This window comes from Pongo pygmaeus, chromosome 1 (assembly GCF_028885625.2).
Source record: "Pongo pygmaeus isolate AG05252 chromosome 1, NHGRI_mPonPyg2-v2.0_pri, whole genome shotgun sequence".
Taxonomy (NCBI): Eukaryota; Metazoa; Chordata; class Mammalia; order Primates; family Hominidae; genus Pongo; species Pongo pygmaeus.
Window position 1 is genome coordinate 163,481,709 of NC_072373.2, and position 19,505 is coordinate 163,501,213.

At 36.2% G+C, this 19,505-nt stretch overlaps 1 protein-coding gene across 1 annotated transcript; it reads left to right on the forward strand.

Annotated features, from left to right (window-relative positions):
• Positions 1-3,757: 3,757 nt before the first annotated feature.
• Positions 3,758-7,754, forward strand: INSL5 (insulin like 5). Its single transcript, XM_054484027.2, has 2 exons — positions 3,758-4,508; positions 7,249-7,754. Exons 1-2 carry the CDS (start codon positions 4,334-4,336, stop codon positions 7,479-7,481), a joined length of 408 nt encoding a protein of 135 aa, XP_054340002.1. The 5' UTR covers positions 3,758-4,333; the 3' UTR covers positions 7,482-7,754.
• The last annotated feature ends 11,751 nt before the right edge of the window (positions 7,755-19,505 follow it).

Below are 19,505 nucleotides of genomic sequence, written 5' to 3' on the forward strand. Positions count from 1 at the left end.
CTCTGCATCTGTAACATGTAAATAACTGTAAGATAATTATACTAGTCAGGATAAGCCAGGTTATGTTGTTATAACCAGCAATCTCCAAATCTCAGTGACTTCAAATGATAAAGGTTTCTTTTCCATTCATATTACATATTCATTACAGATCAGTGGGCAGTTATGCTCCATATTGTTCTGACTCAGTGATTAGTTTCCCACATCAGGAATGTTGTTGGTAACCACAGCCGGGGAGAGGGAGAACTGGAGGATCATACACCAATCCTTAAATTTCAGGCAGAAGTGACATATGTCACATCCACTCACATTTTATTTGCCAAAATAAGCCACATGGTCTTGCCCAATTTTAAAGAGCAGAGAAATACAACCCTACCATGTGTCAGGACAGAGGAGAACTAGAAATACGTCTACTCTAGAAATTCATAGCAATCCCAGATGTTAATCAATTTCACAGTGGAGTTATTTCCAACATCAAATAAGTTGTGAAAACATTGAATTAAACAAAGTTAAAGAAATTTCATAACTATAAGTCTTCTCTGGGCTCTACTATACTAGTAGGCGTTATTAATCTCAAAGAAAGAGACTACTATCATGGAATCCTTTTTAAAAAATATTCAAAGACCATCTGCAAAGACTCATGTTCTGAAGAAAACACTTTAAGAAACAGTACCGTAAGACCTTTCTTTATTAGAACTTGTTTGTGGAAGGATGAAAGGAAAGAAGAAGGCAAGGAAAGGATGAAGGAAGGGAGGAAAGAAAAAGACTACAGCGGTGCAAATTTATGGATGGTTTTGAGATTAAGAGTTATACAGAAAAGTCATCCATAGTAGCTAGTCCCAACCAAAAATAATATTTTATAATCCCTTGTTCATGACATTGTTAATTTATTATTTATTGAATTATATATTATGCTAGGTGCTGTACTCGTGTTAACTCATTCTGCTTCACAATAACATTATAAAATACAGATTATCATCTCCTTATAGATGGAGAAATTAAAACTCAGAGCGGAAAATTACATATTGTGTCTCTTATGTTGAAATCCTAACCCCCAAGGTGATGAAATTAGGAGATGGGGTCTTTGGGAGGTGAATAGGTCATGAAGGCAGGACCCTCATGAATGGGATTGATGACCTTAGAGACCCCAGAGAGCCAGCTTGCCCCATCTTCTGTGAAAGGACACAGAGAGAGGTCCTAGAATCCGGACCATGCTGTCACCTTCATCTTGGACTTCCCAGCCTCCAGAACTGCGAGAAGTAAATTTCTGTTGTTATAAGCTACCCAGTCTCTGGTATTTTGTTAGAGCTACCTGAATGAAACCTGAAATAAGACACATAATAACTGCCACATAGATAGTAAACTGAGTTACAGACCAGAATGAGGAAGAAAAATCACGTCCATCTCCAAATGAAAAGGATTAAGTGCTCCTGTGAGAGGTGCAAACAAGAAACTGTGGTTGGTCAAAAGACGGAAAGATTCCTTTTCAGTTGGTTAGCTTTTCATGGACCTTGAGGTATGTGAAAAGAGTGATGTTTGGGTACCTGAGCGGAAAGCATTAAATGTCATATTGTTTGGATTGTCTTCTGGAGGTAATGGTGAGCCACTGAAGGTTTGTGAGGTGGGAGTAACATAATCAGACAACTATAGCAAGACTGATAATTTCAAGTGCAGAGAAGACTTTTAATAATTAAATCCAACCCTCTCAATATACAAATGGGGAAAATAAAGCCCCTAAATTTCAGGCTTCACATCTAGGGCTTTTATTATTGTCATGAGCTTTTTCATCTGGGTAGCTACTTGGCTGGCTAACTTGCCTCCATTAGGTCACAGAATGAGCTCAAGTGTTGCCAGCCTTTCATCCCAAATTAAATGAGCCCTAATGAGGTATTAAGAGGTGGCAGAAGAGGGGACTACTTTGCACCTAGGGGCATCAAGTGTGGTGATAGCAGGATCATGCCAGAGTCCATCTGACATCCAAGGTAGGGATCATCCCTTGGCTGAATATCCCTGCGGTTGTGCAGAAGCCCAATCCATAGCCACTGACAATAGATCTACTGCAGTGCTATGTTAAAACTGGCATTGTCAAGATACGCAGTATAAGTCTGCAAAGAAGGGAAGACGTTTGGTAATACATGGCTCAATAGCTGTTATGTTGTGGGTGTGCTAAGCGTGGTAATACAGATGTCCCTCCGGAGTTGATGAAAGACACTGATTTTGACCCATCCAAAGATGGAGTAGCTTTGTCTGATGACAGAACCATTTCTACTTCTTTGGTCCCTTTCTTAGCAAATGACCCCCCTACCTCCCAGTTGAACAAGCCAGAAATCGAGGTATCATATTTGACATCTTTCTCTCCATTGCCCCGATACCCAGTCAGTACCAAGCCCTTCTATATTTTGAATACACATGTGCCCTATCCTCTCTGCCATGGCCTTAGTTTAGGCCACCATCATATCTAAATTATTGAAACAGCCTTTTTCTGTTTTTCCTTTCTCAAATTTTGCCTTTCTTAATCCATTCTTCACACTACAGCCAAAGAAATGGAGAAAGCAAGACTCTTGGAAATAATTTTTATTTTTTAGAGCAAAAAATGCTTTCAATTAGAGAATAGATTATTTTGTTTTATTTTCCAGCTTCCCTACAGAAGAACAGTGATTTCACAAGAAGTACAAATGATATGATCATGGCCACAGACTTAGCAATTTTTTTCCAACCAGGAATCACAGACAAGGATTTCACAGAATCAACTGAACCATTATTTGTTCAATTTGCCAAAACCTGAGTCAACAGTTCTTTAAGATCTCAAACTCTGGGATTCTCAGTTTAGGTAAGACCTTTGCACGAACTAGTGCTTTCAGAGGTTTTACCAAAAGAGAAATTTCATTATTTAGCTATTTGGGATATGGACTCAGCTTTCTATTATCATGGATATATGTGTTGAGAAAAGTGTACCTAGGTCATAGGTGAAGGATAACAAGATCCTAGTCAGGTAAAATCTTCTGAATTCTGAAGTTATCTTTTCTAGTCTTCTCTTCTGATGGTGAGAGGAGAAGCAGCTAATAATTGGTAGCTGTTTTTTTTGTTTTTGTTTGTTTGTTTGTTTTTGTTTTGAGACGGAGTCTCGCTCTGTCGCCCAGGTTGGAGTGCAGTGGCGTGATCTCAGCTCACTGCAAGCTCCACCTCCCAGGTTCACGCCATTCTCCTGCCTCAGCCTCCTGAGTATCTGGGACTACAGGCGCCCACCACCACACCCGGCTAATGTTTTGTATTTTTAGTAGAGACAGGGTTTCACCGTGTTAGCCAGGATGGTCTTGATCTCCTGACCTCATGATCCACCTGCCTCGGCCTCCCAAATTGCTGGGATTACAGGCGTGAGCCACCGCGCCTGGCCTATTAGCTGTTTATTGTACCAAGTGGGACACACATTATCACATTAGCTCTATGAGGTAGTTACAATCATCAACACTATTTTACAAAGAAGGATGCTTTAAAAAACTTGCTTAAGAGTCTAGATCTGGTAAGTAACAGCCAGGTAACAACAACGGCCAGGATTCAAACTCAGGACATAAGAAATTGCCTATTTAAGTGTGATATCCCATTGTTCTGACATTCATGTTGCTTTCAATATTCAAAAAAACCCTTGTGAGATGGGTCTTCCCATTCTAGAGACATGGTTATTGAGGTTCAAAAAAGTTTTTTTGTTTGTTTGTTTGTTTGTTTTTTTAGAGACAGGGTTTCACTGTCACCCAGGCTGGAGTACAGTGGCACTGTCATGGCTCATTGTAACCTTGAACTCCTGGGCTCAAGTGTGCCATTGTGCCTGAGTAATTTTTAAATTTTTTGTAGAGATGGAGGTCTCGCTATGTTGCCCAGGCTGGTCTTGAACTCCTCGCCTCAAATGATCCACCTGTGTTGGCCTCCCAAAGTGCTGGGGTTACAGGTGTTAGCCACAAGGCTTTGCCTCAACTCAAAAAGTTTAAAACTTGCCTTATGTCACTCAGTAAGTAGCAAGGCTGAGATTGAAACTCATTCTTGGCAACTTTCAAAGTCCATGAGTTTTCCATAATGCCTTCCAAGAGGGCATCTGTTTTTATCATCTCAGAGATGTGTTGATGGTATTAAGGAGTGACTGAATAGCTGGCAATAATCATAAAACCACATTTTCAAAACTTTACTGTGTAACCCTATGTGCTTAGCAAATATTGTAAAAATGAGGTTCTGACCAATGAAATGTCAGGAAAGTTAGTATAAATTGGTCAAGAGAGTGACAGTCACTCCAGAATTTGATTTGACCATATTTACCATATCAGATTCTCATTCAGTCCTCAGCAAAATGAAGGGCTCCATTTTCACTCTGTTTCTATTCTCTGTCCTATTTGCCATCTCAGAAGTGAGGAGCAAGGAGTCTGTGAGACTCTGTGGGCTAGAATACATACGGACAGTCATCTACATCTGTGCTAGCTCCAGGTGGAGAAGGCATCTGGAGGGGATCCCTCAAGCTCAGCAAGGTAACAGTAACTCATGTGTCTCCTCTATTTTCCTTTCACATGTCTCTTATTTTTTCAAGCTGTGTTTTAAACCATTATTTTATGAAGTGTTTCTCTAAGTACTGTTGAGGCATTTTTAATGTCAATTTAAGGGATTAATGATCAAAATACACCGAATTTGGCTTGGGAAAGTGATGAGCATGCTACCTTTCAAAAAATAAGGACCTCAATTTTTAGTCCCCTGCTTGAAATCATTTGATTGCATGACTACTTCAATGAGCTCAGCATCTGTGGAAGGTACTTTGGAGGCTACGGCGAAGCATGTGATTTCAAGGAGCATGTTGAAGTAGCAAGACTTTCACTCATGAATAATTGTACAATATGATAAGTTAGAATTAGGCAGTTGTTAAATATGGATGGAAGGAAAGAAGCTGAACTTAATTGAGCACTTTTAAGTGCCGGGAAGTTACATGTGCAACATTTCATTCAGCTTCCTGATAAGGATCCTGGGAAGCAAGCAAAATTACCACCATTTATCATTTTACCAAGAAGAAAATTCTTCTCCCAGCTGGTGAAAATGTGGTTAGGTAGCAAACTGGGTTTATCTGGCTTCAAGAGCCAAGGTCTTCACTAATTCCATATTGAGTCTCGGGTGGGAAAGAGAAGGTGGTGGGCTTTTGTAATAGGTGACAGCATCATGGAGGTGGTGGTTACTGACAGAGGCCCTGAAGGATTTGGGGATTATGAAAGGTGGTGGGGAAGCAGGGTGGGAATTCTAGTGATAGGGATTGTCTGATCAGGATTTTGAAGGTAGAAATGAACCAAATGTCTTTCAGAAATGGTGAAGTAACTGAGTTCACTATATTTCTTTATTATTCAATTCAACTAACTTAAAAATTTGACTGAAATTCTTTCTGTTGATTCCATATTAAAGTATGAGACAGAATTTATTTAAAATCCTATTTTTAAATTTTTATTTATTTATTTATTTGATTAGAGACAGGGTCTTGCTCTCTCACCCAGGCTGGCACAATCATAGCTCACTGAAGCCCCAAACCTCAGCCTCCTGAGTAGGTAGGACTACAGGTGTGTGCCACCACATCTGGCTGATTTTTAAGTATTTTGTAGAGGTGAGGTCTTGCAATGTTGCCCAGGTTGGTCTCAAACTCCTGGCCTCAAGCAATCTTCCGTCTCGGCCTCCCAAAGCACTGGGATTACAGGCATAAGCCACTGGGCATGGCTGAAAATCCTATTTTTAAAACTATTTTTTTAATTGGTAAAAATTATATATATTTATTGTGTACAACATATTGTTTTGAAATATGTATACATACAATATACATGTAGAATAGCTAAATCAAGCTAATTAACATATGCATTACCTCACATACTTATGTTTTTGTGATGAGGACACTTGAAATCTACTCTTTCAGCAATTTCAGGAATACAATGCATTGTTATTAACTATAGTCACCACGTTGTACAACAGACTTCTTGAAATTATTCCTCCTAACTGAAATTCTGTACTCTTGACCGTCTCTTCCCCAATCATCCCCCTCACCCTCACCCTCTGATAACCGTCATTTTTCACTATACATTTTTGAGTTTGACGTTTTTAGATTCCACATATAAGTGAGATCTGTGGTGTTTGTCTTTCTGTGCCTTGCTTAAGAGTCTATTTTAATAATTGGTTATATTTGCTTTGTTTTATACTAAAAAGTTAAAAAGGAAAAATGTGATTACATAATAAATGTTGCGACCATATGTATGATTGTTAAGGTTTCCATTTAATTTAAAATGATGTTGGTAATAAAAACATTTTAGAAAATAACCTAAACTGTTCATATTTGAGTGGGCTAATGTATTGAAAAAGCATGCATTTTCCATTTTCACTACCACTTTAATATTGAGGTTCATATGACTAGATGCTAACAAAAATTATATGGGTTTTTAACCTGAAGAGAGTAAGCATAATTTACCAAGATTTACAACAATCTCTGTAATAGCAAACCAAAATGCACTATAAAATACATTTGGGATATCTCTGAAACACATAGGGCAGTGGGATGGATATCTATAAGGCTAGCTCTGTTGGACATCACTGAAATCATACTACTACTTATTAAATCTTTCTCAGACTTTCAGTGTTTTCCCATACATTATTTTTCTGATCAATTACTGGTTTACTAACCAGCATCCATTCACCTAATTTTTCATGGTGTCTGCTGGTGTGCTAAGGCACTGATAAGTCAATTTGAACTAAATTAAAGTGGGAGAAGCTTATAGGTGAACTTTGGAAACAACTCTTAGGCAAAAACTGTGAATTTCACTGTTTATTTTCAGATATAGAGGTTTAAATCTCCATTTCCTTCTTTACTGATCAAGATTGCAGGGCATACACAGGGTTTTTTTTTGTTTATGTGATTTTGTTTATAGCACATAACTAATATTGGAAGCTGCTGGTCATCCAGCAGAGGTAGCGAGTAAAAGAAGTCAAGTCCTGACTAGCTGAGCGACACAGGCTGTCACTCCTCGTCTTTGCACTCAAGTTTCTGCCTCTGTAAAATGAGGGGAGTGGAGATGACTGTGCTCTCCCCAAAATGTCTAATCTCTCTGAAATCAGGCCAACATTTTAAAAAATTATGTGTAGTATTCTATTTCATTTCAGGGATCCAGTTCATTTCCCCAAGAGTGGAATGTGGTTGCTGCCTTCTTTGTAGGAGCTGTCTAAGGATGTATTATTTTTTTCTCTTCCATACAGCTGAGACAGGAAACTCCTTCCAGCTCCCAAATAAACGTGAATTTTCTGAGGAAAATCCAGCGCAAAACCTTCCGAAGGTGGATGCCTCAGGGGAAGACCGTCTTTGGGGTGGACAGATGCCCACTGAAGAGCTTTGGAAGTCAAAGAAGCATTCAGTGATGTCAAGACAAGATCTACAAACTTTGTGTTGCACTGATGGCTGTTCCATGACTGATTTGAGTGCTCTTTGCTAAGACAGGAGCAAATACTCAATGGGTGGCAGAGCTTTATCACATGTTTAATTACAGTGTTTTACTGCCTGGTAGAACACTAATATTGTGTTATTAAAATGATGGCTTTTGGGTAGGCAAAACTTCTTTTCTAAAAGGTATAGCTGAGTGGTTGAAACCACAGTTATCTCTATCTTCTCCCTTTGCCAAGGTTAATGAACTGTTCTTTTCAAATTCTACTAATGCTCTGAAATTTCAAATGCTGTGCAAAATTGCAATAAAAATGCTATAAACCAAGCTCACTGTGCTGTTTTCTTTTTAAAAAATTGTAAACAACTTTTAAACTGTAAACCGAAAATGCTGGTGATAGGAAAATCTAAAAATATACATAAAAAATAAACATTGGCTATTATCTCATCATCCAGAAATAACTATTCATTCTTAATGTTTGGGTTACTGTGTATTGTTACTGAAAACTTAAACATTGATTCATAGTGTAAGCCAAAAAGTATCTGAGACAGCTCTCAAGCAATTTAGAAGTTTGTTCCCAAGGTTAAGGATGTGCTCCCAGGAGACAGGTCTGTGCCTTTCTCCAAAGATGACTTTGAGGGCTGCAATATTTAAAGGAGAAAAGGTGGATATTGGGGAAAGAGGAATAACTGTTTTTTGAGACGGAGTCTCGCTCTGTCACCAGGCTGGAGTGCAGTGGCGCAATCTCGGCTCACTGCAACCTCCACCGCCCAGGTTCAAGTGATTCTCCTGCTCCAGCCTCTCGAGTAGCTGGGACTACAGGAGCGCACCACCACACCCAGCTAATTTTTGCATTTTTAGTAGAGACGGAGTTTCACCATGTTGGCCAGGATGGTCTAGATCTCTTGACTTCGTGATCCGCCTGCCTCTACCTCCCAAAGTGCTGGAATTACAGGTGTGAGCCACCGCACCCGGCCGAGGAATACTTTTTAAAATGTGGGGGTAGGTGAGAAGCAAAGGGTTGCATTCTTTTGAGTCTTTCATCAACCATTCACATGTGATAGGGGAGTAGAGAAATAGTAACTTGTGCATTAATCTAGCTCAGTGAATCTGCATTTTTACATAAGATAAACATAGGAGAGAGGAAGCAATCAGACATGCATTTGTCTCAGGTGAACAGAGGGATGATTTTGAGTTCTGTTCTTTGTCCCACATCTGTGAAGATAAGCTATCAATTTACATTGTCAGAGTGAAATTTGACAGAACTGTTTTAGGGTAAAGATCTTGGGGCCCACAAAAAATTTCCTAGTGGGCAAATTGTGAGGGAGGTATGTAGCTTGTTAAATCTTTGTAGTTATGTTAGGAATAAAATGAGAGGAAGTTTTGCCTGATGCAGTTCCCAGCTTGACTTTTCCCTTTGGCTTAGTCATTTTTGAGTCCTGAGATTTATTTTCCTTTCACAATAGTCAAATCTGAGAATCTAAACAAAGTGCTTTTCTCAAAGGACCTTACAGTGCTCAATAAATGTTTCCTAATATCATATAGTCCTTCAACATTATATTTGAGAATAGCCGGGGGCATATATGTATCCACCAGGTCCCATAAACAGCTGAAACCCAGAGTATGTTTAAGTAATAAGCTTCTTCCTGTAGTATGGGCCACCTTGGTTTTGCCTTTCTATTGCATTCTATTCTCATTCTGGAACTTGTGAAACAAAGACCCAGATAACCAAGTAATTGTTATGCAATTGGATGTCTTCCCAGATAAAATGACAGAAGACCGAGTAAGGATATCACAAAACTATGCATTTATGTCTAACTCTGACAGCGAACTCCCCCAGTGGGTTGTAACAATAGGTAGAATCTAAAGACACATGCACACGTATGTTTATTGCAGCACTATTCACAATAGCAAAGACTTGGAACCAACCCAAATGTCCATCAATGATAGACTGGATTAAGAAAATGTGGCACATATACACCACGGAATACTATGCAGCCATAAAAAAGGATGAATTCATGTCCTTTGTAGTGACATGGATGAAGCTGGAAACCATCATTCTCAGCAAACTGTCGCAAGGACAAAAAACCAAACACCACATTTTCTCACTCATAGGTGGGAATTGAACAATGAGAACACCTAGACACAGGAAGGGAAACATCACACACCGGGACCTGTTGTGGGGTGGGGGGAGGGGGAAGGCATAGCATTAGGAGATATACCTAATGTAAATGACGAGTTAATGGGTGCAGCACACCAACATGGCACATATATACATATGTAACAAACCTGCACGTTGTGCACATGTACCCTAGAACTTAAAGTATAATAATAAAAAAAAAACTCTGTTCATCTAAGTGCCACTCTTATTAATACAATAGTCCATATTGGAAATCTATCTACTAAAAACTGGGCACTTAAAGTGTGTCAAGGCATTATGCATGCAATTTAAACACTTTCCTTCACACATTTGTTGCAGGAAATGTATGAGGGTGTGAAAGTACTTTGCCACCATTTTGTAGATGAGGAAACTGAGGCTCAGCAGAAGTAAGTAAATGTGCCCTAAGTCACACATGTTAGTGGATGGTGTTACTGGATCCAAACTTAGGCTGCTTAGTGATTCAAGACAGTTATACCAACCTGTACTAGTAGTCAAAATATTCTTTACTTCCAGGCATTGTGACTTTTAAAAGCAAGTCAGTTTCACTGAAGAATATCCTTGATGAAGCAGTAAAAATTACATTAATCGCAACCCTTGAGTACATGTCTTCTCAATATTCTGGGTGATGTAATGGGAAGACTGGATGAAGCATTTCTGCAGCATACTGAAGTATGATGGTTGTCTCAAGGATAAGCATTTATGTATTTAAATTGCAAACTTAAAATTTATGTAATTAAATTGTGAGCTGCTTTTTCCATGAAGCACTGTTGTTTTTTTTTTTAAAGAAAGAGTGAAAATTTAGTTATTCAGATTTTGGGACTTGAATTGAAATAAGATTTGAAAAGTGAATGAAGTGAAACTTTCATTTCAAGGAAAACAACTGACAGTATTTGTTGCTGATGATAAAATTTAAGTTTTCGAGAAATTTTGGGAAACTCATCCCCTGCCATCAGCATCAGTGATGATATTAATGAATTTGATTTTTTGACATTGTGTGTCAACATTTGGAAGATATGCATAACTTAGCAAAACAATATTTTCCAAATGATCAATGCATGATATTATAAAATAATGAGTGGGTAAAATATCCACTCAAAGCACAAAATAAAATTTTTAATCTAACAGTACAAATGATTCATTGATATGACTTCAGATTTACATGGCAATCTAACTATAATAAATAACTGCTTGTTGAGTTTGGGGATATATCAAAAAAAGAATTTAAAAACTACCTGAAAATGTTATTAAAATAATCTTCCCTTTCCAAGTAAATATCTATATGAGGCTGGATTTCCTTCATGTATGTCAACCGATACCACACACAGCAACAGATCAAATGCAGAAACTGGTATGAGAATCAAGCTGTCGTTACTAAGCCAGCCATTAGAGATTTACAAAAATCTGAAACAATGCAAGTCTTCTTACCAAATTTTTTTTTTGTGTGTGAAATATAAGTAGTTTTTTGTTGTTGTTGTGATTGTTGCTGTTGTTTTTTTTGGAGATGCAGTCTCACTCTGTTGCCCAGGCTGGAGTGCAGTGGCATGACCTCAGCTCACTGCAACAGGGTTCAAGTGATTCTCCTGCCTCAGCCTCCCTAGTAGCTGGGATTACAGGCATATGCTACAAGGCCTGGCTAATTGTTGTATTTTTAGTAGGGATGGCATTTAACCATGTTGGCCAGGCTGGTCTTGAACTCCTGATCTCAAGTGATCTGCCTGCCTTGGCCTCCCAAAGTACTGGTATTACAGGCATGAGCCATCATGCCTGGCCAAGTTTTTATAAAATATATTATTTCTGTTAACATGTGGATTTATTATTTTTAAATGGGTTAATAAATTTAAATTTCTTTTAAATTTCAATGCAAGAAATATTCATAGATTCAACCCACATAAACAAAAGTTCTTTGAAGTTCTTAATAATTTTTTAAGAGTGCAAAGGAGTTCTGAGACTAAAACATTTGAGGACTGCTATTCTATAATATGTATTGCCACATTTTTTTATTACATCAATAGATATTCAGATTGTTTTCAGTATTTGCCATTACAAATAAAGATGCAATAAACAACTTTCTTCATATATCCTGATGTTCTGACACTTACTTCTGTGTCAGTCCATAGCTTACCAGGTTGCTGGGGAAAGCAGTAAATACATATTTGCATTTTTATTATTTATTTACTATATTCTTATTTATATTTATTAGCTATTATAAATGTATTTATATAATTTAAGTACATGGAGAAACAAAGAAGAAAAATGGAACCTTGTCTCTCAATAAATCCTGTAACTTTTTTTGCAGGGTAAAAAAAGAGAATATATGCATAAGGTAGGAAATGCAAACAGTCCACAGAAGCATAAAATAAATCAAAAGCCTAACTCTCCTTTATTTGGTTCTAAAGTAATAATATAACCCTTATTAAGAGTTTCTTTTAACTTCTGCCGGAAGTAAAAATCATATTTATAATGAATTCATGCGGCGTAACTGCAAATACAGCTAGACAGCGCTATCTATCTATCTATCTATCTATCTATCTATCTATCATCTATCTATCTATCTATCATCTATCTATCTATCTATCTATCATCTATCTATCTATCTATCTATCTATCATCTATCTATCTATCTATCATCTATCTATCTATCTATCATCTATCTATCTATCTATCTATCATCTATCTATCTATCTATCTATCTATCATCTATCTATCTATCTATCTATCATCTATCTATCTATCTATCTGTCTATCTATCTATCTATCATCTATCTATCTATCTATCTATCTATCTATCATCTATCTATCTATCTATCTATCATCTATCTATCTATCTATCTATCTATCTATCTATCTATCTATCATCTATCTATCTATGTAATCTATCTAGTGGATCTATCTCTATAGCATAGACTTTTAACTGTCCACTGAAAATCTCTCCCTCTTGGGCAGACAGCTAGACTACATTTCTCAGCCTCCTTTGTGGTTACGTTTGGTCATGTGACTGAGTTCCAGTCAACTAAATGTGAGTAGTAGTGACATGTGCCACTTCCAAGACTAGTCCATAAAATCCCCACCATCTTGCTTAATGTAACAAGCAATAGCCTTTGAGTTGTTTTACGTTTGAGCCTATTTTTAAGGTAGTAAACCTACTCTAATACAGTATCTACTGAATCTATCATCCTATTTTACACCAAAATGGATTACACACAGTGTCCTACATCTCATTGTTGTTGTTTTATTTAATATATCTTCATATATTTCAATAACATCTCAATATATGTATTTTAAATTTAAACATATAACAAGAGATGACCGTCTAAAAAGTGTGCATTAATTCACATTTCCACTAGAAATTTATGAGAGAGCCTATATTCTCACCCGTCTATGATGCCATTACACTTGCAAAAATTTGGTGAAATTGGGTGACACATTAAACATAATTTTTGGTTTGATTTGCATTCATTTGACTATGGAGTGATCACCTTTTGTATTTATCGGCCACTTGTATTTTCTCTTGTATAAATTAATCTGTCCATATGATTTGCCCATTTTTCTATGTATTTTTCTTATCAAATTTCAAAGCTTTTTATATTAAGAATACTAACTTTTTGACTGCCTTCCAGGTAAAATATTTTCTCCTAGTCTTTTATGTCTTTACTTCATTTAGGATGTCCTTTGACATACAATGTCCGTCTTTTTCTTTTACAGTTTCTGAATTTCCTGCTTTGCTTAGGAAGATCTCCCTTTCCGTGAGGTTGCACAAGACTTCTCCTAAGTTTTATTCTAATAATGTTACTGTTTATCCTTTGAATTTATATCTAATTCATCCTACATTTATTTTTGCACAACATGAAGTGGTTAATTTTAATTTTCTCCAGATGGATAGCAAATTTTACCTGCATCATTTATTAAATGAATTATCTTTTTCCCGTAAAAATTTCATGTCACTTTAGTCATATGTTTCCATTATGCTTTGAACTATTATAGTCTGTTTATTCTGTTCACTGATCTATTTAACCTGGGTTAACTCTATCCTATTTTGACTGTGGTAGCTTTGTGGTAAATTTTAATATCTAGTAAGAAAAGCTGCCCATCTCTATAGCTTTTCTAGAAATAATTTTTATGACTATTATGAGACTTATATGCTTCCATATGAATTTGTTATTCTGTACTAAAAAAACTCATTGGAATTACGATTTGAATTGTATTACATGCATACAAATGTAGGAAACATTTACATTCTATGATGTTAAGAATTCCTATTTAGAATATATTACTATAATAACATAGTTTATTTGAAATATTTAAATAATTTTATTTATACAGGTATTATACCTTTTCATTTAAACTTATGCCGGAATTCTTTGCCACCATGAATGAGAAATTTCCTCCATGTTCATTTCTAATTACTTGTTGCAGTGCAAAGAAAAATCTTGATTTTTAAAACATTATCTCCAAGCGCCTTGTCAAGTAATTTTGTTAAGTTTAATAGCTGCTTCACTAATTCATTTTGGATTTTTGAGGTACGCAATATTATCATCTACAATGAAAAGATACTTCTGTCTCTTCTTTTATAGGATTTAAGCTGATTGTTTCATATTCTTGACTTATTACCTTACTCATTATTCAATAATTATTTATTGAGAGAGTAATGTGCCAGGCATGGTTCTGGGTAGTAAGAATAAAGCTGTGAATAGAACAGAAAAAGTACATATTATAATGGATGGCACATGTAAACAGGAGTAATATTAGATTATTATTGATGCTGAGGAGAAAATAAACCATGGAAGGCGGATAGGAAAGCTTGGGTCGGGGGGATAAAGGGAATTGAGTTTTAAGCAGGGTGGCCAGGGAAGGCCTCACAGAGAAGGTGATCACTAAAAAAATGTAAATCAAGCTTGTCCAATCTGTGGCCCATGGGCTGCATGAGGTCCAGGATGATTTTGAATACTGCCCAACACAAATTAGTAAACTTTCTTAAAACATTATGAGTTTTTTTTTGGTGGTTGTTTTGTGTGTGTGTGTGTGTGTGTGTGTGTGTGTGTGTGTTTTAGCTCGTCAGCTATCGTTAGTGTTAGTGTATTTTATGTGTGGCCCAAGACAATTCCTCTTCTTCCAACGTGGCCCAGGGAAGCTGAAAGATTAGACACCCCTGATCTAAATGATAATAATGACAGCAGACATCTCTCCCATGTTCCTAATTGTAATGGAAATGGCTTTAGCATTCACTACTCAGTATGACAGTTGTTGGTTGAAATATGAATAAATAAAACAATAAATAATGAATTAATCTATATTATACATGTATATATATAATATTCATAATTATCTTAAAAGAATTATTCTATTACATATTGCTGAAAGACTTATTTTGTTGGAAATTCTTCTAAATTTCATAAAATACACATTTAGTTTTATCAGATGGTATTTTTCTCTTTAGTAAATGTGAAGAGTTCTGTTGATAATCTTTCTTATGTTGAAATGTCTCTATATTCTCAGAATAAATCCATTTGATCATAGTATAACATTCTCTAATACAAGCATTGCATTTAATATTTTATTTAGAATTTTTTATCTGTGTTCATAAATAAAACTGATCTATATGTTTTGTCAATAAAGATTATTCTAGCTTTACAAAATGCAGGCATTATTTGTTCTTTAAAAATCTGGAAGAAAAAAGCTGTAATAGAATCTTTAGCCTCGTGACTTAAAAAAATTCACTGGGGTATAATACACATACAATAAAGTGCATGACTTTTAAGTGAATTTTTACTTATTTGTACACAAATGAATTGTAAAAATATTTCCAGTTATTAATAATGTACTAATAATGAAAAAATTCTTTTTATATACCACTGCACTTTATTTAACATTTTGCTTAGCATATATTTTCATAAACAACATTTATGTTTTTTATAATATCATGTTAATAAATTTTTAAGTAACATTTATGTTTTTTCTGTAATATACTTCAGTGATTTTGCTATCAGGGTTAAGCTAGCTCCATAAAATGAGTTGGAAAGTGGTCCTTCTTTCTTCAATCTCCGAATGTTTAAGATTGATACTATTTCTTCTTTAAATGGGTTGGGATGCAAGCAAGCAATTTAACTATATATTTTTAAAAAATTATTACACCTGTCCTACCAAAGTGCTTGTTATATAACACATTTCCTTAAAGGAAAAAAATAAATATAATTATATAATTAACCAACAACATACAGTTTATTTTCCTTTAGTTTCAAAATGAAATTATGAGTCTTTAAGCTTGATATTTTTCATAGGAATTTAAAAAACTACTTCCCAGCAACCCCTAAACAAATTGGGCTGGATATTCTGTCCTTTTAATAGTTAGATGATTCACCCTCATCATCGTCTGTGGTCAACTTTTCTGATCACAAATGTAAAGTGAAGCTTAGTGCTTCCCGTACTGGTTATACTGGTTCCTTGCCTTGCTAGGTAGGGAAATAGCCTGGTGGGTGGGTGGAAAACCACAAGTTTCAAGTTATATCCTGCACTAAAATTAAAAAAAAAAAAAAGTGTACTCAAATTGGCAAGGAGAGAAATTGAGAAGAGATTACAGGAGACTTTAATCAGATAATATATATGTCTAAATAAACCTTTAGTATGTTTATTCTGTGTGAACATACTAGAGGAATATATAAATTCAAATGAGAATTAACAGGACAAAATAGGTGGCAGTAAACAGAAATGTTCAAAGGAATCAAGAAAGTACTGAAGTGAGAGTTAAGACATCTGAATGAAACAAATTTAAAAACAGGTAGACATCAGCCACGAGAAGCTAAATTTGGAGATGTATAGGACTGTATAATAAATGTGGACTTGAGAAGAAATTGTCATTCAAAGAAGGCAGCAGCAGATGATTAAAGGTGATAAAAGAAAAAAATGTAATCTAGGGCATTACATTAGGGTAGTGAGCAGAAATTGCAAAAATATCTGCTCAATTTTTTAGAAAAGAGTTTCTGCAGGAAAAAATTAGAGGTTGAGAGTAAGCATCTACTGTGGGTCAGATATTCTGTGCATACTTTCCCTTTTAGTCGTCATGACAAGACCATAAGTAGTAATCATAATCATCTTTACCTCTGGGGAAACTAAGTCTCAAGACACTAGCCGCCGAAAACCAAAGTCACACACAGCTAGTAAGGGTGGCAGCTAAAGGAGATTTTTGTCAAACTTATGCTAAAAAAAAAAAAAAAGCGACCAAAACCTAACCATCTATATTACAACGCGATTAAAAAGAAATGAATTCAGAAGATAGCTGAGGTGGATGCAACTGGAGAAATGTTTTGCAGATTGGCCTGGGGGACTACTTTGACTGCTTGTGAAAGTAACACATTAGTGGGGATGAGAACTAGATTGCAGAAGGTGAAAGTAGCATAGAAAGAAGCGGCAGAGAAAATCAGAGGTAATGGGCGCAGGCCACTCCTTTAGAAGACTTTTGGGAGCAAAATGCATAGTAAATTACGAATAACTATTTAATGTTGAGTTTTCTTAATATATTTTTGAGTAATATCTAGAAACACAGGTCAAATGACGGTCCCAACAAAGAGTGTGTTCATTCTCTAGGATGGCTACATTTACAAGCTCTAATTTCTCAACCGTTGTTGTTTTTAAAATAATTCCCATATACTGGATAATTCTTAAGAGTTTTTTTTTAATAAAGGAGTTGAACTAGCACTTAATTTCCCAACATATAATCTGTTGGACTCTGTTGGAGGAACCTCCTATTATGTATTTTCTTTAAAGCCATTCTATTAACAATGACAGCAAATGACAGCACTGACACCTCCACTCAAGACGCTAATGTATTTTTGAAAGAACCCTTACATTTTTGTGATGTCTGACAAAATAAATGGATCATCTAGGAATTTTTTTAATGAAGAAAAGAAGGCATCATTTAATTTTAGTTTTGGAAAAAAAATTTCCTATTAATTTTTGAGGGGTGGTTTCCGGTTGATGTTCCCAGAGTTAACTGAATTTTTAGTAATTTGCTATTAGTACTCACTATACTTGCTGAAGATTCTGCTAATGAATATTTTATAAAGCAGGAGGATGTTAGGTCTCAATGTGGATGACTGCCAAGTCCAAACCTCTCACCTTGATGTCATAGCTCAGCTCCAGCCCCACGTTCTTAGCTGCCGGAGGCTAACCGCGTGTTAAAATCACATCATTAACTTAAATTCAACAAGTGCAAAATCAAACTTCATATTTTATTCCTCAAACTCTTCCTGCTGACTTCCTTATGTTTGTTAATAGGCCCATTGAACTAGTGACCCATACTGAAACTTTCAACTGCAATCTTAAGAGCTACTGTATTGAGAGCTTTCTATCAGGAATTATGATGTTAAGAGTTTAGCAAACATATGTATTTAATTCTCACCAAAATCCTATGAGGTAGGTACCAGTATTATCGTTCCTTTACAATGAAGAAGCTGTGGCTTAGTGAGATTAGTAATTTATTTGAGGTCACTTAACTTGTGCCTGGGACAGCAGGACTCAGACCTACATCTGCAAATGTCCAGAGCTCAAAACTTTCAACTGTCTTCATATCGTGTTGGGGTCACTTCTGACTCCTCCTTCCCCTTGCCTACTCATGTAGACCTTGCCCCCATAGTGTCTCATACAACTGTCCTCTCCTTTCCATTTCCAATGTCACTGCCTCTTCCAGCCTCTGTTACCTCTCACCTCCCCAAAGAGTCTTTCTGTTCTTTTCCAACATATTCATCTTCTTAGAGCGTCCATTCATTTATACTGTTAGCCTAATGAAAAACCTTTAATGACTACTCATTTTCTTACCCAGACACTCACAAAGTATTCTTCTAATCTTAGTTCTAACCACTTATCTTCATGAACACTGTATTTTATCCAGCCTAGACTTCCTGTAATCTTCTGCCTGTTGAAATTCTAATCTCTCCTTCACAGTCTAGCTTAAATTTTCTTTCCTTTCATGAAGGCTTCCATGATTCCGTTAATTGGATAAAGATATTCTGGATTTTTCTTATGACAACATATTTGAGCCTATACTGTGGTCACTTGTATACTTCTCTTTTCACCCCTATAGGATCCTAGTTCCTCGGGGGTTGAACTGTGTTTGCTATTATCTGTGCAGCTGGGAGTTATGTAGCACAGTGCAATGCACATAATGATAACTTTAAAAGTGAAAAGGATTTTTATTGCTAGGCACTGTCAAGTTATGTGGTCCAAGTCCTCAATATGTCTTCAGTCTATTAATAGTAAGGGAAACAAAACTAAAATTCAAAAGTTAGCTAGAGAACTATCAAGAGCTCGACCACGAGAATGATCAGAGGAGAGAGAGAGCAGGAAGCAAGCAATGAATAGAGAAGGACTGAGAGAAAAGGTGAGACCTGAATGTGACCCTGAAAAGTGAAGAAAGTGGCTTAAGTGGGAGGGGGTGTTCCAAGGTAGGAAAGCATGAGTGAAGGTTCTGGAGCAGGGATGGGCATGGCTGGTCTGGGAAGAAGGATGGCACTTTAGGAGAGGAAAAAATACCAGGGAAGTTCAGGGCATTTCAAAGTAAAACAATTCCTTCAAATTTATAGTGTCATTGCTTTAAAAATTTCTCATGATAAGGTTCTGTGTGATAATTTCTTTAAAAATTTCTCATGATAAAGTTCTGTGTGATAACTAGCTTCTCCCAAGTTAGTTGCAAGGAGTGAGTTTTTACTATGTATTCTTATATTGCTATATAATTGCTAGAATTCATCATTGAGTATCTGAATTACAGTGTGTAGCAATATGCTGGCAAACTGCTTTCTTTTTTGTTTTTTAACTGCCATCATGTTTTGCAGTTTCGATTCTCAACATAGCCTGGGGAAGAGAGTAAGAAATTATCTCATGGATTAGAATTTAGAACTCTAAAACAAACAGTCATTGTTACAATAGAC